General features: G+C 40.7%; 1 protein-coding gene across 1 annotated transcript; it reads right to left on the reverse strand.

Annotated features, from left to right (window-relative positions):
- Positions 1 to 27,290, reverse strand: MSANTD1 (Myb/SANT DNA binding domain containing 1). Its single transcript, XM_067558863.1, has 3 exons — positions 27,026 to 27,290; positions 16,336 to 16,620; positions 1 to 1,016 (listed from the first exon to the last, which is right to left on the reverse strand). Exons 1-3 carry the CDS (start codon positions 27,277 to 27,279, stop codon positions 776 to 778), a joined length of 780 nt encoding a protein of 259 aa, XP_067414964.1. The 5' UTR covers positions 27,280 to 27,290; the 3' UTR covers positions 1 to 775.

Genomic DNA, 27,290 nt, shown 5'->3' on the forward strand with positions numbered 1-27,290 from the left:
TACACACAGTACAATATGTTTCTTTTGTGATAGAGAATAAATGGAGATATCAAATTGTTGGTTGTTCACAAAGTCAACAGATTCCAGTTAATAATGAAAAAAATTATACATTTAATATCAAAAGTAACTTCAAGTACTTTTAATACAGTTTACTATTCAGTATATAGTAGTTTTTATTTTTTATCAAAAGTGTATTTGGGTAGATTATTTAATATTTCAGTTTTGAGTACTGTTCATATCAGCATAGAGTTTAAAATGACATTTGCTGATCTCAGCTAGCTCTTCACAAGAATCATAGTTCACTCCACATAACCACTGCATGTGTTTCAAAACTGAGAGTCTGATTTGGGCAAAGTCGGAAATGCAGTGAATGTGTCTGGAAAATACACTACTGTACTCTCCTACTGTAGGTCAGGTTACAGACCTTGGTATGAAACAGTACACAACACTGCTGCTTGTAAAAGAACCTGACTTTAGTATAAATAGTACAGTAAATTTCATTTCCCAGAGCTATTCATCCCTTAACTGTTCAGTACAAAAATAGTTACAATTAGGTATATATTGCACCAATTTCCTCATTGTTATTACTTAACTCCACAGGGTCCTGGACAGTTCTAACCCTGTATTAACTGTTCTCTGTGTTTCACTAGGATTACACTAAGATTTTAATTTCCATAGAAAATCTGGGAAAAGGGCAACAGACACACAAGGTGTGTGATAGTGGATTTCTGTAACATTGTTAAATAGTGTAGTTGAGCAGCATTCACAAAGGAAACTACACATTAGACTTGGAGATCATTTTCTCCAGTAGATTCATCATTCTCTCCTGTAGTTGTAGACTTTGAACTTGAATGATGTTTTGCTGATCCAGAATCCTGCGCACTTCCCTACAGGTTTCTTCCATAGCTCTGGTTAACTTCTTTTGTTCTTCCAACATGGCTTCCATTAGTTTTAGTTTCTTCTTTTGGAAACTGCAGCTTTGCAGTTTTCTTTTTTTAACTGGTCTTTCTTCAGCTCTGAAATACAAATTTTTTTGAACATTAAACTCACACATCTGTTAAACTATATCAGGGATCTAAAATTCTATAGCTCTAGCTTGATCAGGTTATGCCTTAGCAGATAAAAAACAACCTTATCCTGTCATAGCTTTAAAAAAGGGTATTTTTACAGTTATATCATTTTACAAAAAATTTCTACTGAGCTTCTGGAAAAGACCCAGGAATTTCCTTGTTTATATCAAGGGTTTTCTTTACATATTGGTAGACAGAATATTAGCCTTTTATCCAGATATTTCTTGTCCTTTAAGCACCAAAGTTTTATTGTGAGAGGCTGTTTGCTGTCTTTGAAGAACTCATCTTGTTAAAAATATATTTATACTGGACTTGGAATTCTAACTCCATAGCTGTAGTAGACATCATATCACTAGGTTCTGCTACTTTAGGGCAAGATTGTAACTCATTGTTACAGGTCCTGCAGATCTCTGCACCAATGAGGCTGTTCCTGCCATAGTGTAAGCCAAATCTTAAATCATGTCCTTGCATTACTCTGTGTCTTTAAATTGCTGCTTGTAGTTGTCCCAGAAACCCACCACCATACAGGGAGGAGAGGTTATGTTCTCTGTGTGGTAAGAAAAGTGTACTACTACTAGACAAAATAAAGTTCTTCAGAAAGTCAAATTGATTATTTCTGGCCTTTGGAGAAAAATTTGAGTTAAGTCAACTCAGCTCAAAGGTTGCTTAAGTGGATAAGACTACCTATACAATCATGTTATAAGCTAGCTGATGTGTTCCTGCATGAATGTGTCAAAGCTTTCTCAACTAGGGAGATAGCATATTTAATAGCATACACACTCTGTATGTCCTTATCTAAAATCTGAAGGACTGCTAGATTTTCCCCTCAAATGTATGGCCTCCAAAAAAGCACACTGACCTTTCCCCTTGTTCATTCTACTTCAGAGCCTACTTGTACAGAGTGCTTCAGGAAGTGGGGAAAAATTGGAAAACTGTTAAGGGAGGGGATGAAAGGGGTATTTGTATCCTCAGTCGGTGGAAAATAGGGATCAAGAAAATTGTGTGTGCCTCTCAACTGCCCTTTTGCTTTAAAAAATAAAAAAAAAAAAGAGAATATATACTGACACATTCTCATCCTGGCCTTATATCTCAAGGCCACAAAAGGAGAATGGGAAAACCCAACTAAGCCAACGTGTCTGACCAAATAGCAAAACTCTTTAAAGACCATCAGTTAAAAAGTGTCCTTGCTGGCTTTACCTAAAATGAATGCAGTCTTGTCAATTCTCATCAAGGACATTGTCTTCCCCACCTAAGGGGACTTCTTACTGACAGAAGGGTGGAATCAGTTCTCTGCAGAGGCTATGAAGTGGCCTTGGCAGCACTCAGAGCTTCTGCAACAGCCACCTATTTTTGCCTGAGGAGTACTTGCTTCTATTGAGTCCCTGCTACCAGACATTCCCAAAATAGTGAAAAGACCCAAAGGATTGGGCTCCTCAAAGAAAATCTCTAGCATGTGCTTGAGTTTCAGATGATGCTGTCAGGTTCTCTGCCTGATCAATGGTGTCCAACACAGTGGCAAGAGGGCATATTTTGCCACTGACATGGAAAGCAGATACTTCCCAGAATGGTTTTCGATTTCCATGTACTAGGGAGAAAAAATTTTCAGGGAACCAGTAGAAAGACCTGCTCCAAATCACAGGACAAACCAAAAAAATGTGTCTCCTTTGTTAACAGCAACAAACTCAGAAGAAATTTTAAGACATCTTTTCACTCTAGGCAGCCCTTTCAAGGTTATGGTTATAGATATGGTTGGAGACACAAGAGATTCTCTAAGAATAGTAGGGGGAAAGCCAGACTCAATAAATTTGGTGACTCCATCTCCATAAATTCCCTTAAGAATAATCAATGGCTATCCACCACTCCACAACCTGAGAAAGCCATCTATCTCTTTTTGTTCTCACCTGGTTTGCCTCCACCACAGACAAATGTGGTAGAGACATCATTTCAGGGTTATGCCATAGAACTTAGAAGGACCTTCTCTCTCAATATCAAGAGGCTGTCCTAGATTTAAAGGCTCAATAAGTCAATCCACTCACACAAGTCCAAAAGGAGACCACTTAGTCCAACATAGCAGCCATCACCTAGGGAAATACCTAACTTCTGTGGACTTGAAGTGCATGTATCTTCTCACCCCCATCTTTCCAACCCTCAGACAGTATCTTCAATTTGCACAGCACACTCTGCACATGCCGTACATTTCCCTTCTTTTTGGTGTAATCACAAGGGTCCTGGTGGTAATAGTGGCATACCTACATTTTGATGACAACCTGTTAGAGTCCCTTCAGAAGTCAGTCAGGGATGCTCAATTGACAATATACACCTTTCAACAACATAGGCTTATAATCAATATGAAGGAAATCTAGCTCATCCCTACAAGACCATAGAACACCAGGGGATTTTGCTGAACACCATACTCCACAGGGCTTTCCTCTCCAAAGACAGGAAGACATGGATTCTGAAGCAAACATACAAGATCCTCCACAGCCCACACTCCTGCATGAAGGACTTACTGCTATGTTCGTTTTCATGCATACACCTATTCCCATAGGCAAATTTTCATTTCAGCTGTTTACAGTACTCTCTATTGAGCTCCCCTACTCCTGTAAGACTTCCCTCCTCAGCAAATGGTCTCTCAGATTGTGGTTACATCTGAAGAGGGACACCATAATGCTGGATGCCAGTTTGAAGGGATGGGAGTTCACACAACCCAACACATGGTACAAGGTCAGTGGTCATGGACAGAACCTCATTACACCATTAATCATTTGGAACAGCAATTGATTTGTGTAGCCCTTTAGGCACTCTTCCCACCTTAAACTCCAGACGCATACCCATCTGACAGACACCACCACTGCCATGACATACATGAACGAACAAGGGGGCACACAGTCATGCTTGTTACAAGTTATGACCATAGCCTTTTTCAGTTAGGCTGACAGAAACATTGTCAATTTGAACCATGCATATCAAAGGGAAACTGAATTCCATGGTAGATTGGCTCAGCCACAGAAGAGTGGTCCAGGGGGTGTGATGTCTCTAGCACAGGGAGTTCATCCACATAGTCCAGACTTTTGGGAAACTAATGTGGGATTTCTTTGCAACTAGCTCCAATACCAAGACAAATAGCTTCTATAGCAGGAGGAGAGATTGTTGGGCCAGGAGAATTGACATTTTCTTTCACATGTGGCCAAAGGCTTTGCTATTTGCATTCCCTCCTTCTCCCATGATAACATGCAAAATTCCAACAGACACAGCAACAACAGGTTACAGTGATTCTGATCACACTACCCTGGCACAGACACCACTGATTTTTCAGACCTCAAGAAGCTGTCTGCAGCCCCTCCACTACCATTGTGATCCTCTCTGGATTTACTGTCACAGAGCAATCTGTTCCATGGCAACCCAGAATCTGACTGCCTACTTATTGAGAGGTTACATTTAAAAAACAAAAATAGTCTAGGATATTTCAGTGACATGATTTCAACCTTACTGAGTCCAGAAAGTTTCCCACCAATTCTCAGTATACAATAATATGTTGAAGTTTTCATTACTGGTGCACATCAATAGGATACACAGCAGGATCAGCATCAGTCAAACTGTTCCTAGAATTCCCTGCAAGCCAGTCTGTCTCTGGGGCTACATTACAACACATTCAGAACTCTTGTGTCAATATACCCACAATTCTGGCACCCGAGAGTCAGAGTTACTTATCCCATCAACCACACATTAAAAAATAAAAATATACGTATCCTCAAAGCTACTCCCCTAATCAGATGACTGCCTATTCACAAGGTATCCCCCTGGGATTTTCCCTAGTGTGCACTCAGTCCCCCTTTCAAATCCCTCTCTGAAGCATGTCTATATTTCCTGACAATAAGTCACTTTTCTAATGGCCATAACATCAATGCAAAAGATTTCAGAGTTTGGAACCTTTTCTATCCTTCCTCAAAAATTGTTTTCTCCATAATGCCAGAGTGGTACTATGGAGACCCCCTTCATTCAACCCTAAAATAAATTCTGTCTTCCCTTGGTCACAGGAGATTTCACTCCCCCGCCCCTTTTTTTTTCTTCTCCCCAAATTCTGCCCTTCCAAAAAAACAATAAAGTAAGAGGGGGTGAGGTATGGCACACCTGACATGTCCAGAGGGCAAATACTATCTATATTAAGACAAAAATGCTTTTCAGAAAAATCTTTGCATTGTTTCGTTTTAATATGTCACAGGGTTAGGGGAGAGAAAGATTCCAGGTCCTCTATAGCAAGACATACTAGGTGAGGAATTTCCAATGCATATAAAGCAAAAGGGAAAATGTCTTCATTTAGGAAAAGGCCCATTTCATGAGGGCAATGGTGGCTTCCTGGGCCAAGGTCCAGTGCACCACATCAATGGTTTTGCCAGATGGAAATTTGGGATTCCCCACATGCATTCACAAAATTCTATATGATTGATAGACTTCAGTCAGGTGAAGTAGCCTTCAACAGGTTTCTGCAAGCTGCAGCTCATTCCTAGCCCACTCAAAATCAATAGTGATGCAGGTGAATGTATGAGGTTATGTCTACAAGAATCCAATCACTACTGAATTTATGGACATATTCCCCATAGTGAAAATGAGAAAATCTGTCTTTCTTACTCAGAAATTTTCATTCTGGTTAAGAAGATGGGACCATAAATTCATCCCACCTCATACTTTTAGTCTCCTTCCACTGGGAGAATAATTTTCAATAGCATAGTGCTGGTTTTCCTTTTTTAGGGTAGGCATCCAGCTTGGCTTAACAAAGAAGTCTTTGGTGAACTTAAACACAAAAAAGAAGCTTACAAGAAGTGGAAGCTTGGTCAGATGACTAGGGAAGATTATAAAAATACTGCTCGAACATGCAGGAATGAAATCAGGAAGTCCAAAGCACAATTGGAGTTGCAGCTAGCAAGGGAAGTGAAGGGGAACAAGAAGGGTTTCTACAGGTATGTTACCAACAAGAGGAAGATTAGGGAAAGTGTGGGCCCCTTACAGAATGGGAGAGGCAACATAGTGACAGAGGATGTGGAGAAAACTGAGGTACTCAATGCCTTTTTTGCCTCTATCTTCACAGATAAGGTCAGCTCCCAGACTACTGCACTGGGTGGCACAGAATGGGAAGGAGGTGAACATCCCGCAGTGCTGAAGGAACAGGTCCAAGACTATTTAGAAAGATTGGACATACACAAGTCCATGGGGCCAGATGCAATGCACCCGAGGGTGCTGAGGGAGTTGGCGGATGTGATTTCAGAGCCATTAGCTATTATCTTTGAAAGCTCGTGGCAATTGGGGGAGGTCCCTGATGACTGGGAAAAGGCAAACATAGTACCCATCTTCAAGAAAGGGAGGAAAGAGAATCCAGGGAACTACAGACCGGTCAGCCTCACCTCAATCCCTGGAAAAATCATGGAGCAGGTCCTCAAGGAATCCATTTTAAGGCACTTGGAAGAGAGGAAGGTGATCAGGAACAGTCAACATGGTGGTGGATGTGATATACCTTGACTTTAGCAAAGCTTTTGATATGGTGTCTCACAGTATTCTTATCAGCAAGTTAAAGAAAAATGGGTTGGATGAATGGACTATAAAATGGATAGAGAACTGGCTAGAGCATAGGGCTCAATGAGTAGTGATCAATGGCTCCATGTCTAACTGGCAGCCGGTCACAAGTGGAGTGCCCCAGGGGTCGGTCCTGGGGCCAGTTTTGTTCAACATCTTCCTTAATGATCTGGAGGATGGGGTAGATTGCACCCTCAGCAAGTTTGCAGATGACACTAAGCTAGGGGGAGTGGTAGATACTCTGGAAGGTAGGGATAGGATACAGACGGACCTAAACAAACTGGAGGATTGGGCCAAAAGAAATCTGATGAGGTTCAGCAAGGACAAGTGTAGAGTCCTGCACTTAGGACAGAAGAATCCCATGCACAGTTACAGACTGGGGACCGATGAGCTAGGCAACAGTTCTGCAGAAAAGGACCTGGGGGTAACAGTGGATAAGAAGCTGGATATGAGTCAGCAGTGTGCCCTGGTTGCCAAGAAGGCTAATAGCATATTGGGCTGCATTCATAGGAGCATTGCCAGCAGATCACGGGAAGTGATTATTCCCCTCTATTCGGCATTGATGAGGCCGCATTTGGAGTACTGTGTCTAGTTTTGGGCCCCCCACTACAAAAAGGATGTGGACAAGTTTGAGAGAGTCCAGCGGAGAGCAACAAAAATGATTAGGGAGCTGGAGCACAAGACTTATGAGGAGAGACTGAGGGAACTAGGCTTGTTTAGTCTGCAGAAGAGAAAAATGAGGGGGGATTTGATAGCAGCCTTTTACTATCTGAAAGGGGGTTCCAGGGAGGATGGAGCTAGGCTGTTCTCAGTGGTGGCAGATGACAGAACAAAGAGCAACGGTCTCAAGTTGCAGTGGGGAAGGTCTAGGTTGGACATTAGGAAAAGGTTTTTCACTAGGAGGGTGGTGAAGCACTGGAATGGGTTACCTAGGGAGGTGGTGGAATCTCCATCTTTGGAGGTTTTTAAGCTGTGGCTTGACAAAGCCCTGACTGGGATTATTTAGCTGAGGTTAGTCCTGGTTAGTCCTGCTTTGAGCAGGGGGTTGGACTAGATGATCTCCTGAGGTCCCTTCCAACTCTATGATGGAAAACTTTGTTCCTACGTTTTATCGATGGCCCTGGGAGTTATTCCAATTTATATATTTTGTCAGGCTGGACAGTACTACTTCTTAGTATAGGACAGTTATTCTCTACTATTGCTAAAACATTTTGAAAGTATTTATTCAGATGACAGTTATCAGCTTTGAAAGTGACTCTCTGGAGGGGCTTTTAGTGGGAGGAGTTATCTGGAGAGTCAGCCCAGCCAATCAAAATATCTGCCTCTGCCTCCTACAATCTAGGGGACTGAAGAACTGTTCACTACTGAATTAGTGATCAGTCTCCCTATCCAGAATGAGAACTTCCAGGTGAGTGAAACAAATGTATTCATTTTTACAACTGGGTCATCTAGAACTGCTGTAATGAGGGTTAAATGTGACAAGATACCTGTGATATGGCTTCTATTATTACTATTTAAAATTAAATTTGAAATTGACATCCTATGTTTAGGTCTAAACTTATTACAATCTAGTAATATCATTTAAATTACATTCAGAAAATAACATTTAGTATGTATGTGCTGCAAGTTTCAAAGTCAAATCACTGAACTGGTGGAAGTCATTGGCTAAGCACCTGAAACCAGATCTGAAGTGCTAAACTCGCCTTCGAAAGCAGTTGCCTCACAGCAAGTGCAGAGAGAATATTGTCTTCAGTTCAATGACTAGCTCATCCAAAGTTAAGAAAACAACAGAGAGATCAATAATCAGGAAAGCTTGATTTCCATGTCCAATCCATGAATGAATACTAGGTGTGAGAGGATGAGATCTATTAGTTTTAAAATCTTGAAAGACAGTGACCAGAAATAATGAGTTTTTGTCCTATCCTCAGAGGTTAAGGAGAAGAATTTTTCTCCCTTCACCTTGTAACAACCTTTTCTGTACTTAAAAACTTATGCTGTCTTCCCCCCGTCTTGTGGTCTCCTGACAAAACAAACCCAATTTTTTCAATCTTCCCTGATGGGTCAAGTTTTCTAGACCTATAATCATTTTTGTTTCTCTTCTCTGGACTTTCTCAAATTTTTCCACATCCTTTACTGTTGACTCATATTTAGCTTGTGATCCACCATGACCCCCAGATTCCTTTCTGCAGAACTCTTTCCTAGGGAGTCATTTCCCATTTTGTATGTATGCAACTGATTATTCCTTCCTAAGTGGAGTACTTTGAATTTGTCCATATAGAATTTCATCCTATTTACTTTAGATCATTTCTCCAGTTTATCCAAATCATGTTGAATTGTAAGCACTTGCAACTCATCCCCGCTTGGTATCATTCGCAAACTTAATAAGTATACTGTCTATGCCAGTATTTAAATCCTTGATGAAGATGTTGAACAGAACCAGAACCAATCCATGCAGGACTCCATTCAATGTACCCTTCCAGCTTGACTGTGAACCACTGATAACTACTCTCTGGGAACGGTTTTACAACCAGTTATGCACCCACAGTATAGTAGCTCCATCTAGGTTGTATTTCCCTACTTTGTTTATGAGAAGTCATGTGAGACAGTATCAAAAGCCTTACTAAAATCAAAATATACCACATCTACTGCTTCTTCCCTGTCCACAAGGCTTGTTACCCTGCCAAAAAAGCTATCCAGTTGGTTTGACATGATTTGTTCTTGATAAATCCATGCTGACTGTTACTTATCACCTAATTATCTTCTAGGTGTTTGCAAACTGACTGCTTAATTATTTTCTCCATTATCTTTACGGGTGCTAAAGTTAAACTGACTGGTCTGTAATTCCTCAGGTTGTCCTTATTTTCCTTTTTATAGATTTGCACTACATTTGCCCTTTTCCAGTCCTCCAGGATCTCTCCTGTCTTCCAGGACTTTTCGAAGATAATCACTAATGGCTCAGATATCTCCTCAGTCAGCTCCTTGAGTATTCTAGGATGTATTTTATCAGCTCCTGGTGACCTGAAGACATCTAACTGGTCTAAGTAATTTTTAACTTGTTCTTTCCCTATTTTAGCCTCTGATCCTACCGCATTTTCACGGGCATTCATGTTAGACATCCAATCACTAGTAATCTTTTCAGTGAAAACAAACAAAAAAAAGTCATTTAGCACTTCCACCATTTCCACATTTTCTGTTATTGCTTTTCCCCCCTCACTAAGTAATGCGGCCTGCCCTGCCCTTGGTCTTCCTCTTGCTTCTAATGTATTTGTAGAATATTTTCTTGTTACCCTTTATGTCTCTAGCTAATTTAATCTCATTTTGTGCCTTGGCCTTTCTAATTTTGTCCCTACATACTTATATTATTTGGTTATAGTCATCCTCTGTAATTTGACCTAGTTTCCACTTTTTGTGGGACTCTTTTTTGAATTTCAGATCATTGATGATCTCCTGGTTAAGCCAGGTTGGTTCCTTGTCATACTTTCTATCTTTCCTATGCAGTGGGATAGTTTGCTCTTAGGCCCTTAATAATGTCTCTAAAAAGCTGCCAACTCTTTTGAACAGTTTTTCCCCTTAACCTTGCTTCTCATGGGATCTTACCTACCAACTCCCTGAGTTTGCTAACGTCTGCCTTCTTGAAATCCATTATCTTTATTGTCCTGTTTTCCCTCCTATTATTCCTTAGAATCATGAACTCTACCATTTCATGATTACTTCCACCCAAACTGCCTTCCACTTCTAAATTTTCAACCAGTTCCTCCCTATTTGTCAAAAATCAAATCTAGAACAGCCTCTCCCCAGTATCTTTTCTCCACTTTCTGAAATAAAACACTGTCTCCAATACATTCCAAGAACTTGTTGGATAATCTGAGCCCTGTCATGTAATTTTCCCAACAGATGTTTGGGTAGTTGAAGTCTCCCATCACCATGAAATCCTGTGCTTTGGATGATTCTGTTATTTGTTTGAAAAAAAGCCTCATCCACCTCTACTTCCTGGTTAGGCCGTGTGTAGTATACCCCTCCCATGACATTACCCTTGTTTTTTACCCCTTTTATCCTTACCCAGAGACTTTCAATAAGTCTGTCTCCTATTTCCATCTCAACCTCAGTCCAAGTATATATATATTTGATAATAAGGCAACATCTCCTCTTTTTACCCTGCCTATCTTCCTGAGCAAGTTGTACCTTTCTATACCAATATTCCAGTCCTGCGTATTATCCTACCAAGTCTCTGTGATGCCAACTATGTCATTGTTGTGTTTATTAACTAGCATTTCAAGTTTTTCCTGCTTATTCCCCATACTTCTCGCATTTGTATACAGACATCTAAGATACTTATTTGATTTCCCATGTATGTTAATTCTTATTTCTCCCTTATTCCTGCTATAATGTTTTTGCTTGCTCCCTCCAGATTCCAACCCTTCTCCCAGGTTTTTGGCTTACCTGTGGGTTTTTATCACCTGCCCCCTTCGAACCTAGTTTGAAGCCCTCCTCAATAGATTAGCCCATCTGTATTCAAATATTTTCTTCTCCTTCCTCGATGGGTGGAACCCATCTCTGGTTAGGCCATCCTCAAGCTCAAGGCAGATCAGGTCTTGCTCATTCTCATTGCCTTAGCATGGCCAAGACAGTGCTGGTTCTCCGACTTTCTTGCACGCTCTATTCAGACTTCCATACCACTTCCTCCACATCCCAACTTACTCACTCAGAACCCAGGCCATACTTTGCATCCTGTGCTCACCTCCCTGCCTCTCACTGCATAGCTGCTGCATGGTTGAATGTGGAAGAAGAGCAGTATTCAGAAGCTGTCCAACACGTCCTTTTTAATAGTAGAAAAGCATCCAACAGGATGGCCTATTCTGCAAAATGGAAGTAATTTTCAGTGTGGTCATTAGCCCACAGAATGTAACCAACACTGGCCTCTATCCAGGACATTTTGGAGTACCTGTTGCACTTTCAATGAACTGAACACAAGCCCAAAGGACTAAAGGTGCATCTGGCAACAATGTTGGCATTTCATGCCCCTAGTCATGGAAAATCAATTTTCTCCAATGCCATGGTAGCAAGATTCTTAAAAGTGCTCCTTCGTCTACATCCACTGGTCCGAGAGCCAGTGCCTCTGTAGGAACCTTAACTCAGTCCTAGCACCCTTAATGGGACCTCCGCTCAAGTCCCTGTCATCTTGTCCCTTTCTGTTTTTGTGTCAGAAAACTGCATTCCTGGCAGTGGTAACATATGCAAGGAGTGTGAGAGTTGCAGGCTCTTATGGCAGAACCTCCTTATACACACGTCTCCAAAAACAAAATTACTTCAGACAAAAATTTTGGATGCTGTCACAAAGTAGTTTCTCAATTTCATTTGAACCCCATGGTACATTTACCCATGTTCTCTTGTAAGCCACATTCATCTCTGGAGGAGCAGCATCTCCGTATTTTAAATGTCCGGGGATGTTTAGCCTTTTATCTGGACAGGACTAAACTGTTTTGTGCTTTACCTCATTTGTTTGTGTCATATGCAGATTGCATGAAAGGTCATGTGGTCTCTTTGAGGCTGATCTCCAAATGGATAACACCCTGCCTCAAGAATGTATATGAAATATCCTTGTCTACAGCCCCTCAGCAGATGCAAGTTCATTCTAAAAGGGGCCACAGGGGCCACAGGAGCGGAGAACACATGCCTCTGACCTGGTGGGGCCAGCCCTGGTCTAGGGAGACTCACAGCACTAGTGTTTCCCTGGAGCTCGTTGACACCTCAGCAGGGGAGGCACGGGGCACAGGCAATGCCCCTACCTCTGACTGAGCAGGGGCCAGGGAACCTGTTTCTGGTGCATTCCCCAGCAAACCCTCGCCCTACACCCAGCCCGGGGACTGCTATGCTCTCCCAGCCCACCATAATTATCTGAGGGGCAGGAAGGTTCTGTCCAGCCATTGTGCCTTCCTCCAGCACGTTTCCGGCTCACTCACCCACTCTTGCTGGCAGTGGGGCTGGACCTCTGCTGCCTCCTCAACTGGATTCACACGGGCAGCTGCTGCTCTGCACAGAGCAGCAACCCAGAACAGCAATCCTCAGCCAGCGTGAGAAGTGGGTCCGTCCTGACTCTTCTACCCCCCCGCCCTGGCTTTGTTGCCGGGGGAGGCGGAGGGGGGCAGGCACAGCAGGAGGACAGAGCCTATCTCCCTGCCACCCCAAACAGGCTAAGCAGAAATCTGGGGGGGAGGCACTTGACCCTGCATGCCCCACCACGTCTACTATGCTGCTAGGCAGATTTCTCCTGCTCAAGTGTGTTGGTGCGCATACACATAAGTGGAATACACGTCAGCATCACATCTCGAAGAACCATACTCACCGTTTCTTTCCTGACTCCCTTCCTCTCACATAAACTACAATTTTTTCATTATGCTTTTATACCCACCCAGAAATACTTCTATTGAAAAATAATGCTCATTCTATTCCCAAATACAAAGGGCTGTAATACCTGTCACAGGTATCACTTTTAGCTGCTGGCAGTCCAAGGTGCAAACATCCTGCAGTTTTTCTCAAGAGAAATGGATGAATACCTTAAACATTTTTTAAAATATCTTGTTTGTGTTAGCAAATATTCTAGTGATTGAGTTTACAGGTAGGTGTGCCTGCAGAAAAACAAGGTTACTTACCAGTAACTGATGTTCTTCGAGATGTGTTGCTCATGTCCATTCCACTATAGATGTGTGCACGCCTCCGTGCATGGTTACGCGGAACTTTTTTCCCCTTAGCAGATCCCGTAGGGCCGGCTCTGGTGCCCCCTGGAGCCCCATGCATATACCATGGTATATGAGGTGCTGCTGGCCTTACGCCCCCTCAGTCCCTTCTTTCTGCCAACTCCGGCAATGGGGACAGGGGGTGGGTTGTGGAATGGACATGAGCAACACATCTCAAAGAACATTAGTTATTGGTAAGTAACCTTGTTTTCTTCTTCAAGTGCTTGCTCATGTCCATTCCACTATAGGTGACTAACAACGACCTACCTCCAAGGTATTGCGAGTTACCAGTGAGCTGCCCTCAGCACCGCTCTGCCGAATCCCGCGTCTTCTCTCGCCTGCTGGACGATGGCATAGTGGGACATGAAGGTATACACTGCCGACCAAACTCCTCGATGCCAGGTCCTCTGACGGCAACCGGATTCTGCACCTTCTAGGTACAGGTGAACTCCTCAGTGCCGGGGATCTGGACCAGGAGCTGTCCGAGCTCCACCTGGCAGACCTTGAAAGGTGCCACCTCCTGGCATGTGCTGCCTCCAGTGCCAGGGATCGACGTCAGCACCGAGAAGGAGACTCCACATCCTGTGCCGGAGCAGGTCAGCTTGACGATGCCGACCTGGAGCGACTACTGGGGGAGCGGCTCTGCTCTACCCTCGGGGACCGTCTGGTGGGATATCTTCCTCCCCGTACCAGGGATCTCCACCGCCATTCAGGGGGACACAACGTAGGTTTCCCCTGTGACATCAGCCCCTTCTCCCTCGGCGGGGGGGGGGGGGGGGGGGGGGGGGGCACAGAGGTGGTGTAGGCAAGCCCAACAAGGCTCTTGCCGCCTTAAAAGCCTCTGGTGTCAACGGCATCAGTAGGGGCACTCTCCCACTCCGAGGAGTCGGGGGAGGCTCCCTGACTGGAGATGCAGACACCGGAGAAGACTCGATGGGCTGGGTCTGGTGCATCTCCATACTCAACCCTGCCCGTACTGATGGCGCAGGGGAATGTCCGCACTCTGCTCGCAGCTTTTTCGTCTTTGGTGCTGGTGATGTTGCATGGTGCCAAGTCAAGGGTGGTGCTGGTGGTGCGCTCTGTACCAAGGCCACGCTCGGTACCGAAGCGGAGCAGGCCGGCTCAGACGCCGGGCAGAGTGCTGCCTCCATCAACAGGGCTTTCAACCAGATTTCTCGGTCCTTTTGAGTCCTCAGTTTAAAACCCCTGCAGATCTTACACTTCTCTTTTCTGTGAGCTTCCCCCAAGCACTTAAGGCAGCAGTCGTGGGGGTCGCTGAGCGGGAAGGCCTTCCCGCAGGAGGCACATGGCTTGAATCCCGGTGACTGGGGCATAGCCCAGTTGCTCAAAGTCCCCACAGGGACTTGCCTTATCTCTAACTATTCTTAACAACACTTAACAACTACTTAACTAACTAAAACTAACTTAGAATATCAAACAAGTCCAAACAAGGGGAATAGTACTTGCTGAGAGCAAGGCTAGTTCCAGCAACCGTCACGGGTGGAAAGAAGGAAGTGAGGGGGTGTAGGGCCGGCAGCGCCTCATATACCGCAGCATGTACGCGGGGCTCCAGGGGGCGCCGAAGCCAGCCCTATGGGATCTGCTAAGGGGAAAAAAGTTCCAGGTAACCATGCACGGAGGTGTGCACACACCTATAGTGGAATGGACATGAGCAAGCACTCGAAGAAGAACAATTAATTTTAAGTTATTAAAGAATATTTGCAGAAATCAAATTTTGAGTTTGCAAAAGAAATGTGATTCTAGGAGTTATGTCGATCCAATCAAAGTTTGACTATCAGACATCAAATACTTATAATGAACTGCTAAGTGTACAAGAATTACTTGTGAATCAATATACAGCTACAGACCAAGAGTTATTCACAAACATTACTCTGTAAATACTTGCAAACAGGAAATACATTTAAAATCAGCAGCTGCTTGGGGACAATTTGCTAAATTCATTGAATGAAGTAGTCTCAGCTCTCACTCAGCTCTCAAACTACTCAAACACAAGCCTGAAAACCCATTAATCTAGACTAGTTTATGTGTTTTTTATTCTAGTTCAAGTTTCACGATTGCATGACTGACATGTAATCTTACTGTTATCCTTAAAACTTCCATATTGCAAAGACTTACAGTAAGGATCTCTAGGAGCAACTTAATATTTTCTTCTGAAAGATGACTGCAATCAATTCTTATTTCCACCACGTTCTTTGGATTAAATGTGAGAGGAGTGAAATCTGAAATGTGTGTCACGCTATTTTAGGCTGAAATCAATGCTGTCCATGAGACCCAAATATTATCAACAAGGGAAAAGCATGTTTGCATTCCTCATATTAACTATCACTTGAAAGAACTGCCATTTTAAATTATATTTAATTTAATTATATTTAAAAGTGGGTACAATGCACTTTAAAAGATGCTTGTTGGAAAACTGAAGGATAACTGACATTTTCATCAAGTCTGTAGAAATATTTGGTTTGCATTTTAAAGCTCACACACACACACACACACACACACACACACACACACACACACACAAATAATAGTTGACTATTGAAATTTCATACTCATATTGAGGATAATAGCAATGGCTAGAGCAAAGTAAAATGCAGCTAAGAAACAAGTTATATTTCCCACATTGTTATACCTATGCATTGCAGTACTAACCTGGGCTCCTCTTACCTCAGTACAAATGCTATACCACTCATAAGCAGAGGGGGATCCATGCTAAATTATAGCAATATTGCATGGTGTTTTGTGATGCCGACCTCCCCCCAAGATAAAAACAAAAAAACAAAACCCTTAGTCTAGCTGTTTAATTTAACACTAGCAAACTCATCTCACTTATGATTTAAGAAAAGCAGTGGTAAGAATGATTAATGTAAACATTCTAGAATCTTCCAATTATACAACAGACATGATCTAATGTGTGAAATATGAGAGGAAAATAAAAAAGCCACCTCAACTTATAAGAAAGTAAGCTTGATGAGCTTTCTGAATGTTCATCTTCAAAACACTCTTCCCTTCCTTCGTATGTAAACTGGTTATATGGCAAGTACAGAGGTGTAGACTTAGCTGATGGAGACTGCGAGGCCTCAGTATGTGATGTAGAAGGACCTGGTTGCTGACTTTCATGCATTTTCACGTCACCGTGGTCTGTTACTTTAGACAGGATCCTATCAATGGTTTTATAATAAGGCCAGTCAGGTGCGACGGTTTCACTATCAGTCATGCATTTTAATTTCCTGTAATGAAAAGCATACAACAGAAAGGTTTGATAACACAGAAACAAGCATTTCATTCAGATCTTTAACCTCTATCTCAAAAATCTGCTACAGCCACAAAAGATAACTCTGATCATTTGACTGGCAAACTGAAAATCGTTAATGACAATAAAATTAGGCAGCAGTTTTTGGCTTTTGATCTCAAGTGAGATCATCAGTTTATTTTCATGATTTTGTCCAGTAGTAAAAAGGTGTATGTTACCCCCAAGTTGAGTTCAATACCAGTACTGAAAAATAACAGCTTCTACAAGTGAAGGGAACCCATTTCAATAGTTTAATAATGAATATGCTTGTTATAACAGTGCTGGTTGCTCCCTCTTACGAAATGACAAATCTGATTAGGGTTTAAACATATTTTACTAAGGGCTAATGAGACTACTATGGCCCTCTGTAAATGGAATTAGAACTGACCAACTATGTCATAGACTTCCATATTGAAAAGTTCCAAAGGGGTAGTGGTGTTAGTCTGTATTCAGCAAAAACAATGACAGTCCTGTAGCACCTTAAAGACTAACACATTTCTGTAGGAATAAACTTTTGTGGGCTGCAACCCACTTCATCAGATGCATCCCACGAAAGCTTATGTCCACAGAAATTTGTTAGTCTTTAAGGTGCTACAGGACTCTCGTTGTTTATGTCATAGACATTACTCTGTTAAAAGCTAATGGACATTCTCCCTTAAATCAAGTGGTAAGGGTATCTGGAGAAGGAGGAGCTGAAGATGCTAGAAAGTTCTGAACTGCCATGATGATCATCATAATGACCAGAGTGCATAAAAAATAAATGATTTTTAAAAAGATATAAAATTGAATTTTATTTAAATCATATTTTTAAACTAGATTAAATGATTTTAAAAAATAAATATTTAAAATTAAGTTTGAATTTATGACTTCCTCTGTTAAGGCCTAAACTCACTGTAATCTATTTAAATCATTTATGTAAATAAAAATAGTATCAGTGAGCCCTCCTCAAATTTCTTCTGAGTTAAAGGGTGCTGCTTTTTTGATCGTATGCAGAATCAGGGGAGAAACATCTTTAATTTATGAGGTCAAATCAAGCTTTAAAATATGTCTCAATGTCAATATATTGCATTCCTAAGTATTCATATTGTTCTCAGTTTTCATAATGGACCAAATGTTGGGGTATTTACATTTTCCTAATTATGTACTTTCCGTTTCTGTTGTGTAGGAAAACTTTTCCTTTAAGTACTTTTGGTTTCAGTTAAGATAGAAATTGCAGAGAAAATATTTCCTTAATTTGGACTAGTTCATTTATAATCAATAAACTGACTGGAAATTGAAAAAAGCAGGAATGCTTCTGTTTCCTCTTCCAATCTATTAATAAAAACTAGGTGGGAGAAGAGGAGGTCTACTAATTGTAAAAATGTGAAGGACATAAGGCCATATTTTCAAAGATATTTCAAAGATGGAGATTGCTGTCTAATGGGATTTTCAAAAGTGCCTGTGTTGGTTATTTGTTTTTTTCCCCCCCATTGATTTCAATGAGAATCAGGCCTAACCTACTTAGGCATTTTTGGAAACCCCACTAAGTACCTATCTAAATGCCTAAAGACGTAAATACCTTTGAAAATCTGGCCCCTGGTGACTAGAATCAATCTGACAATTCACTAAATACAGTTAATACTTTTTTTGTTTAATAAATCAGTTGGTTTTACATGAAAACATGTTTCCAGTACATTTAAAGTTGTTTAACTAATAAAAACAATTTTAAAATGCTGTTTTTGTATATTTTTAATTGAATTAAAAGGTGGCTCTGCCAAACAAAGAAGGTTTCCACCTTCTGGAAACAGGAAGAGAACTGGGGTCGAATACTGGTACAGCCCCTTTCTTGGAGAATACTACAAAATATTTTTTCCTGGGTCTATCTGCTGGTAAGAAGATATAACACCCACTTCCTCAGCTGCCAATAAGACAGTTAGAAGAAAATTAACTTTAACAACAAAAACAATAAAGATGTTGACAAATAGTTAGAGATGTGAGTGTGGAGAAAGTGAAGTTCTTCCTTTTCAACAATCCAGCAAGCAGCTGGCGGACTAGGGTGAAGTGACAACTACTAATGGGAAGGAAGTTAGGAACAGCAAATTAGTTTATTTGGGTTTTTAAGTAGTTAATGTTGTTCTCTGTACTTTCAAGGTCTGATGAGCTTTTCCAGCTACTGGTGAGCTGCATAGTATAGCAATGCATAGCAAAGTTTGCACAGCACTGTCTGTATTCTTATTCTCTCTATGCATTCAAAACTTTAATTTCATACATGCTTTGAAAACTGCTGCTCTGATTTCACAATCAGATTAGATCATTGACATAATGTTATAGCATGGACTTTGTTACATAACATCTAGCTATAGGACCAACAGTAAATTATCAACTGAATACCAAATACTTTTTTGTTTAGTTGTTAAAATTCTTTGCAATAAAAGCATTTTTCTTCTATTGCCACACATTGCTAGGTACACACTGTACACCTTTACACACTTCACAAGGGTTTTCCCATGCAAGTTACAGCAGCCCAGTGCTATGTATTGGCAAGGCCTAATGTGCACAGATTTTGTTGTTTTAATACTGAACATCTCAAATTGTATTATCAATAAACTCACAATCTTAACACTAAATAAAGACTATAATAATAATGAAAATATGGGTTTTGATTGGAGCTGCCGTTTACTTAATTTTGAAGTGTAAATTAGGAACACTGGGTTCTTTCTGAATGTGTAGAGGCTCCTAAGCGTAGGTCTATTCTGATCTGAATCAGATTCAATTTGCCATCTACTGCTCTGCTTTCAGAGGTCATCAGCCTCTTTGTCTCTACAATAGCACTTAGATTACTCCCCCTGTATCTCAGTTGTTTATTATGATGATTTTGAGTTAAATGTCACATCCTCACTCCAGCAAAATTCCCATTAAAGGGAGCAGGAGTTTTGCTGAGTAATTAAGTCAGAATTGTATTCTTTAGACATAAGATCAGCTGTGCATGATCCCTCCCCCCCGGTTTATGTAGTGTTATACTTTTGAAGAAATATCCACCGATTTGTCCATCCGCTGCTAGAAGATGCTATTATTCAAAACTAAATAGGTGTCCAAGCACTCCTCTCGCTCTAAATGCGGTGTGTGGATTTCTGTCTTGCCCTCCTTGCTGCTTACTACAGCAACAGACTGGGAACGTTGATCCTCACTGCAAGCTGGGCACTCTGCTGACTTAAAAGGGGCAACAAGCGCACTGATGAAGCTGATGGAGTCTGGACTCTTGGGTAGAGTAAGACTGAAGGATGATAGAGATGGGGAGAAGAAAAGACAGGGAGAGGAAAAGATAGGGAAGGGGGAATTCAGAACTTTGAAAAAGAAGTGGGAACACAGCAGGTAGAGGCAAGCAAAGGTCACACTGGGTGAAACAGCATTTTACTCGAAGTCTGCCCCACAAAAGCTAGCTTTCTGATAAAATGATCAAGAGTAAAATAGCTAAGAATATTAGTATTAAATGGTTTCAGAGTTCACTCCTCTCATTTTAGAATCTTTTGCTGGGATTAGAAGTGGAATCTGAGTAGAAGAGTGAGACAGCTGAGACCTCTCACCTCTATTAGACCAAATTTATCCCTACTGCAACTCAGTTGAAATCAACAGCAGGGATGAATTTAGCTCACTGCTACAGTCTCCCAATTTAGTGAGTAAACATAGAATCAAGTAATTGGCGGGTTTTCTTTGCAACCATAAGGGCAAGATTATTTTTTTAATAAAACATTACATTCTACAAAAATGGACAGGACTAGAGTAATACTAGTATAACATGTTATCAAGTACCTACTTAGTCTAACCCCAGCAGCAGTAGAGGGGTGAAACACTGAAACAATAGAAGGAAGTAATCCTATAATCCACCTCTTGAAAAAAGATGGGGTATCAGGACCCTCTGTCTATTCAATACAGTAAATAATAGGGGGAGCCAGCCTATACTAAAGAGAAGGCAATGGGGTGTGGGAGAGTTGAAGGGCCTAGAGAAGGAAATTTATGTATTTTGAGGCTTATGTACTGTTGGCCCCTTACTGAAATTTAGTGGGGTTTTTTGGTTCGCCCTCTCCCATTACCAAAAGAAATGGGAAGGGCCAATGAGAAATCAAGGTCCAATAGGGAGAGGCCAATGGTCCAAGTCAGCCCAACTGACAGGACAGGTAGGCTAATGAGAGAGTCAGGAGCCCAAGGTCCATCATCTGCGTGAGCTGGAGCTGCCTGAGCAGGGCAGAACTAAGGGGAGGGCAGCAGCTTGAGCTGAGCTGGAAGTGAGAACACAAACAGCCAGAACCAGAGGGGCCAAGAAGCAGCCCAAAAGCCAGAGCTGAGATGGAGGTAGAGCAGCAGCAGCCCAGAGCCAGAGAAGACAGAGCAGAGCTGGAGCTAGAGCAGTCCAGAGCCAGGAGACAGTCAAACAAGAGGCCTTGAAGGCCAGATGTGGAAGGGGTTCGTGATCCCGACTGGGGGCTGACTCTGGGGAGAAGGGTTCCTGCCACCTAGAGCCTGAGGGAGTGTGGCAAACACCAGAGCAGGTGTCTGACCTGAGGTATCATCGTAGCATAGCCAGGCCTGTGAAGGACTGGGACTTATGAGGAACAGACTGTGAACTTTCCTTACATCCCAGAGACTGCTGTTTGTGGTTTCCCTGTGCCCACAGGGTGGGGTTACTTGTTTCCTTTAACCTTTCTCATTTTTTTCTTATTTTTCTTACTGTTTCCTGCTGTTTAATAAATTGTATTAGGTTTGAATTTAGTGTAGTGCTTGCTGGGCCAGGGAAGTGGCCAGTGTGGTGAGAGTACCCCGGAGATGGGACACCTTAGCCTCTGTCCTAAGTGACCACAATGAGACTGGGGGTTAAGCCACCCAGAAATCCTGGGCCTAGCCTTATTGGGGTTACGAGGCCTCTGCCACATGGGAGAGCAGAAGAGGAGTCCTCAAAGTCAGGCAGGCATCTGGGTAAAAGGAACTGGAGTGAAGACTCAGGGTCTTTCCCTATCCAATTCCACCAGGGTAGTGCAGAAGCCAGGAAAGTTCCCAACAAGAGTGGGACCATTCCCCCATTTACAGTTACATAAACTAACTAGGCTCTGGAACTGTACAGCCTTTTTTCATCTCTAAGACACTAGTTTAAATCCAGCCCAGATCAGAAGTCACAGAAAATTATCTCAAATGAGTTAATGATCTCAATCCAGTTCCCAGTGGACAGCAGATATTCAAGGTATAAAAATCATCGCCACCACAACTGGCAATCCTGTTGGCCATGTTATTACAGATGAATCAACAACTGAATGAGCACTGAGATCTAATTAACCACACTCCAGGACCCTCTGTCATCTAAGCTGAAGCACATTGGTACTGATTGATACTTTGATACTTACATTGCCTGTTTTGTGGATAATTAGGAGTTTATTTTCTATATCCATTAATCCAGCAACTTCATGAGTATTAAAATATCTTTACAGTAAAATTACTAAAACATTACATTTTAGAGAGAGCTTTTAAAGACCATGACTATTTAGTTAGAACAAATACATATAATCTATAACATGATTTTTTTACTTTCTCTGTTCAACACACTATTGCTGAGTTGTGGGGGGTATTATTATTATTACGTTATTTGTTTGATATTACTACTAGTGTGGAGGAATGGAAACAAGATTCATCTCCTGGGGTTTCTGAAAAAAGCTTTCAAAATAAACAACACCACTGTTCATGCACCAATCAGTGACAAGGGAGAGAAAAATGTAGGAAAGCACAGTACTTAAGTTGTGGGTCTGGTATGAATTACTGAAACTGAAGAGAATGCTGGTAAAATATTCAAATTTAACTTTCTGCAGTAATTTGGCTGCATTTATCTCTGGTCATTTGCTGCAGCAAAAGTCAAAGATTCCAGTCATTTAATGTTATGGAATATGGGGAAGAATTAATTGCCATCATATGCACATGAAAATAAAAAAGTTAGACTAATTTCTGATTCAGATCATGAGGCTGAGTCAAATTTACCAATGATTAACATTAATTGACTGCAATTCAAATTAAAATGTAACAGCTGCATCCTGTTTCCATAACCTTTTGGGGGGAGAGATGGGAGGTGGTTCCAAAAAAATAAATTTGCATTCACGCAGCTTTTATTTTTAAAACATCAAAAGGAATTAGTCAAAACTATTATATTGACTAGTGTGCAAGTTCTATAAACCTTTTATTATGTTTTACAAGCCATTACATGTTGTCAGTAGTAAAATAATAATAAAATATAATATAATATAACATTAACAGCTAGAAAGCTTGTCTCTCTCACCAACATAAGTTGGTCCAATAAAAGATATTATCTCACCCACCTTTGTCTCTCTAATACATTGCGCATTGGCACACAGTACGATCAATATATTAGTGGTGATAGAAATGTATTTTCTTTTAGAAGGACTAATTGTAGATTTGTGTGTGCTGAACACCCAAGTAGCCAACACAACAGAAAGAATTCAGTACATAAGTTAGTCTAACGGATTCTAAACTGCGGGAGATGACTTAATAATGTAAGAAACACTTTTGATACCCACTCTGTCAGAAACCTTAACTTTCAATCCCAGCAGGCTTGACTCAACCCTTCACCTTCCAAGATAGATAAATGGGAGTACATGCAGTTTACTGCACAGATGCCTTTCAGACAGAACATTAAAAACCAGTGTCCTATCTGTCCTAAATAGATACTTAAGATTCCATTGCACTTTTTGTTAGAGTAGGATTATGCCCAGCTGTACCTGTACTAAATTTTTCATGCAGGTGTAGCCGTTAGCTGCTGTGGTGAATGAAGTGATTCCTTTATGTATTGCAGACATGCAAATGCTTATTTTAGGCAAGGTGCTTGCTACCATGAACAATCCATCTGAAGTCACTAGGACTATCCTTAGTAGTACAGAGGAACTGCCTACCAGATCAGACCATGTATTCCGCTATACAGTGGTCAGTACCAAATGCATCCCAGGAAGATACAAGGAACCTCTTAGTGGACATTATGGAATAGCCTGCTTATAGGGGACGTTTCTTCCTAACCCCAGACAATTAATGGTGCATGAAGCACAAGGATGTATATACTTTATATGTTTTTAAAATTATATCTAACTTAAACTACCTATATTCTCATTATCCTTACAAAATGTCTAATCTTTTTAAAAATACTACTTAGCTCTTGGTCTCAATTATACCTAGTTGCAATGAGTTCCACATGCTAGTCATGTGTGATGTAAAAAGTATCTTCTTTAATCAGTTTTAAATTTCATTGGACAACTTCGGTATTATAAGGAAAGGGTAAAGAGAAGCACCTAGTTTACATTCTCTATACCATTTGTTATTTTGTATGCCTTGATCATGTTGCCTTTTATTGATTTGTCTCCTCTTTTAAACTAAAAAATCCCAAACTCTTCAGTATTTCCCCATCTGGAAGTTTTCTATGACTTTAATCACTTTTGTCAGCAATCTCTAACCTCTTCCCCCTTTTCTGCTCTATCCTTTTTGAGATATGGTGATCAGAACTCAACACAAGATTCAAGGGGATTGATTTACATAACATTATAATATTGTAGTATTATTTTTAAAACCCATTCCTTATGCATTCTAGCATTTTGTCTGCTTTTAGACCACTGCTGCACAATGAACAAAGGCTTCCATTGAGAACCATGAGCACTATACAGTAGTAATATTTGCAGGATCAGGCCTTAAATTGCTATGGGATCCTGCAGGTTGAAAGGCCTTATGATAAATATGTAAGAGGATTATTCATTACAATTTTACCTATTTTTCATTTTAGATTGCTGAAGCTGCAAGTCACCATTACTCACTCCATGGGATGTCCCAGCATGCAGTGCACCAGTGACACCACATTCACCATTAAATATGCCTGTATCGTAGAACCAGCAGAGGTGCTCAGGTAAGTGGCGGCTTTTTTACATTGTAGGGTTGTTTGAGTTTGGTTTTGTTGGGGGGGGGGGGGGGAGCAGAGGGGGAATATTTTTCTTTCTAAACTCATAGTATGTGGATAAACATCAGTATTTTCTGGCTCCATGCTCTAACCTGATTCCTTGTGATGGTGACATTACTGGCAAACTATTCTTATTATGCTGATACACATCTTAGAAATACCACAGACAGATCTCATGAAATAAAAGTCTGCAATTTGTGACTGGCATGGTGAAAGGAAATAATAATAATTTAGATGCTAAATGATCTGGTTACCCCATTACTTTTGCTAAATATTTGTAGATCAATTTTTAAAACTCCATATAGTTGTTACCATATACTGTCTGAATGCAGAGCATTTTTCACACTTTCCATGCACTCCATTTCATTTTACACATCGTGCATTGAAATGTGATGCATGACGTGATGTCCAAGTATCCTCCAGACACCCATAACATGGATTAAAACTCAGGTGTCCAAAAGTAAAGCAGACATCAGAGTAGTGACTAGCAGGTCCATTGTAATGTTTCCTATCTCCACATACTAATGAGAAATAATTAGAAAACACAACAAATTGGGATTAATCTCTTCTACTTGTCTGGGTTCTTTACATCACACTGTCTTAAAATAATATTAGGAAACTTAAGTCTCCATTATACAATAACAAAACCATATGACATTTATAAGTGTATTTCTGACTCCAGAATATATTAAAACATTAACATGCCAACACAGGGCAGTCTTCAAACTCTCTGAAGTTGGCATCTTAGTATATGTTACTATGCATTGCAGCTCGGTGCATTATGATGCACCTCATAACATGGTAGCATGCACTGAAAGTGCTTGTGGAAGTTAAAGAAAACATCTAGAAATGAAAAAGTAAATTTTCCTCCATAATTTGTATGTTTCCTCCACCCAATTAGAAATAATTGAGACTGTGTGATAGATAATAAAAGAAAATTCAAACCAAAGGCTGACAGAAACAACCAACTGTACATAGCCACTACGGTACTCCAAATATCATGCAGTATTGCTGGATACCTGTAAAACCTAGGCACAATGGGATGTATTTGTGAACAGAGAGGCTTCATGATTTAGTGAGCTAAATAAAGGCCTGGGAGTCAAGAACTCCTGAGTTCTAATTCTGGGTTTGAGGATGACTTGCTTTGTGACTTTGGGCAAATAACAACCTCAGTTCCAGTTTCCCTTTCTGTAAAATGGGGGTGGGTAATACTTTTTTACCTTCCTCAAAGGCCTGTTGTGAGGATTAAGTCAGTGTTTGTAAAGCACTCTGAAGCTGTTAAGTGCTGAGTATAAAATACCAGCCTTAACATTACAGAAAACTTAAAGACAATCTTAATGGATCTGACAAACTGAGAAAAAGGAAATTCAAAGTTAAAGGGGTTTACAGCATTCTCCCTAGTTTTCTATTTGAACAGTGAAGTCTGCATGAAATACAGCAAGTGTTCCCCAAAGAAAAGCAAGCAGTTTTAATATGATCTCCTATTGTAATAACCTTTTTTATTATTAATACAAGCTTTGAGTGGAGATTAAATAAAAGAATCACATATTTGATTTTCTTACATCACAAACGTATAACTATAATAACCACTCAAGATTTCCAGAATGTAGCAGTTTATCTCTCTCAGAAATAAGATTTTTTTAAAGCAAATATATGCAAATATTTCTCCTAAGTTGTAATTTTTTCTAAACAACAAATGTTTGAATGTCTCAATCTTTCAAGTCAACTTTCCCTCGTGATATTGCCTCATCTTTATCATCTTCAAGACACCTCTGTCCCCTCCCCCACTCTCTTGGAGCAGTATTTACAGTGCACATTGATTCTCTCTCTGTAGATATAATAGTTTTGCTAGTGCTTCTTATAATTATAGCAATGTGTGTCACTCAGTAATAAGACATCCAATTATTTTTGGCCCTGTGAAGTATTACCCTTCAACTTGCAATGCCAAAAACTGGAAACTTCATTCCTAAATACATTATTTTGTATTTGAACTTTTGCTTGTAACCCTGATTCCAACTGGCCACTTCAAACTGCAGTAGTTTAACTGCAAGGAACTGCTGACAAGCTAACATTATCAGTCCTCTAAACAAGAAAATCTGTTTTAACATCAAATACATTTTCATTCCAATATTTCATAACACCACTAGTTAACTCTAAAGAAACAAAGTTGTGCCAGAGTTTAAAAATAAATGGGGAGAAGGGGGGAATAATAAAGATGTAATAGTACTGGCAGAAGAAATTTTTAAAAGCGATATGAACAATCTTTAATCTTTTATCTATAGATTTCCTGTATGAGACTTTTTCTGAAAGGCAAATAGCTCTGAGGTCTCCCTGCTAAAATCTTTCAAAATAAAAAGAATTAACTGAAGCTTACCTGTACTGGAATGTCATATTTGTAATTTTTATCTTTATTTCCTCTCCGTGGCGAATTTCTCCAGTCATTTCAAAGAGTTTGTTAGCCATTTTCTCATAAACTTTGGCATTCCTTTTAGTTTGTTTCAGTTCATCAAAAAATTCTTCCCAAACCAGCATTAAACCTCTCATTTCTGCATCAGTCCAGTTTCTGGCCCTTCTGTGTTTCTCAGTCTGAGAAGAAACAATGTAACTGGGAATTTCTGCTGCAGCCATTGCTGATTGAC

Source organism: Emydura macquarii, unplaced genomic scaffold (assembly GCF_026122565.2).
Source record: "Emydura macquarii macquarii isolate MOO-44397 ecotype Brisbane River unplaced genomic scaffold, CSIRO-AGI_Emac_v2 contig_2199, whole genome shotgun sequence".
In the NCBI taxonomy this organism is placed as follows: Eukaryota; Metazoa; Chordata; order Testudines; family Chelidae; genus Emydura; species Emydura macquarii.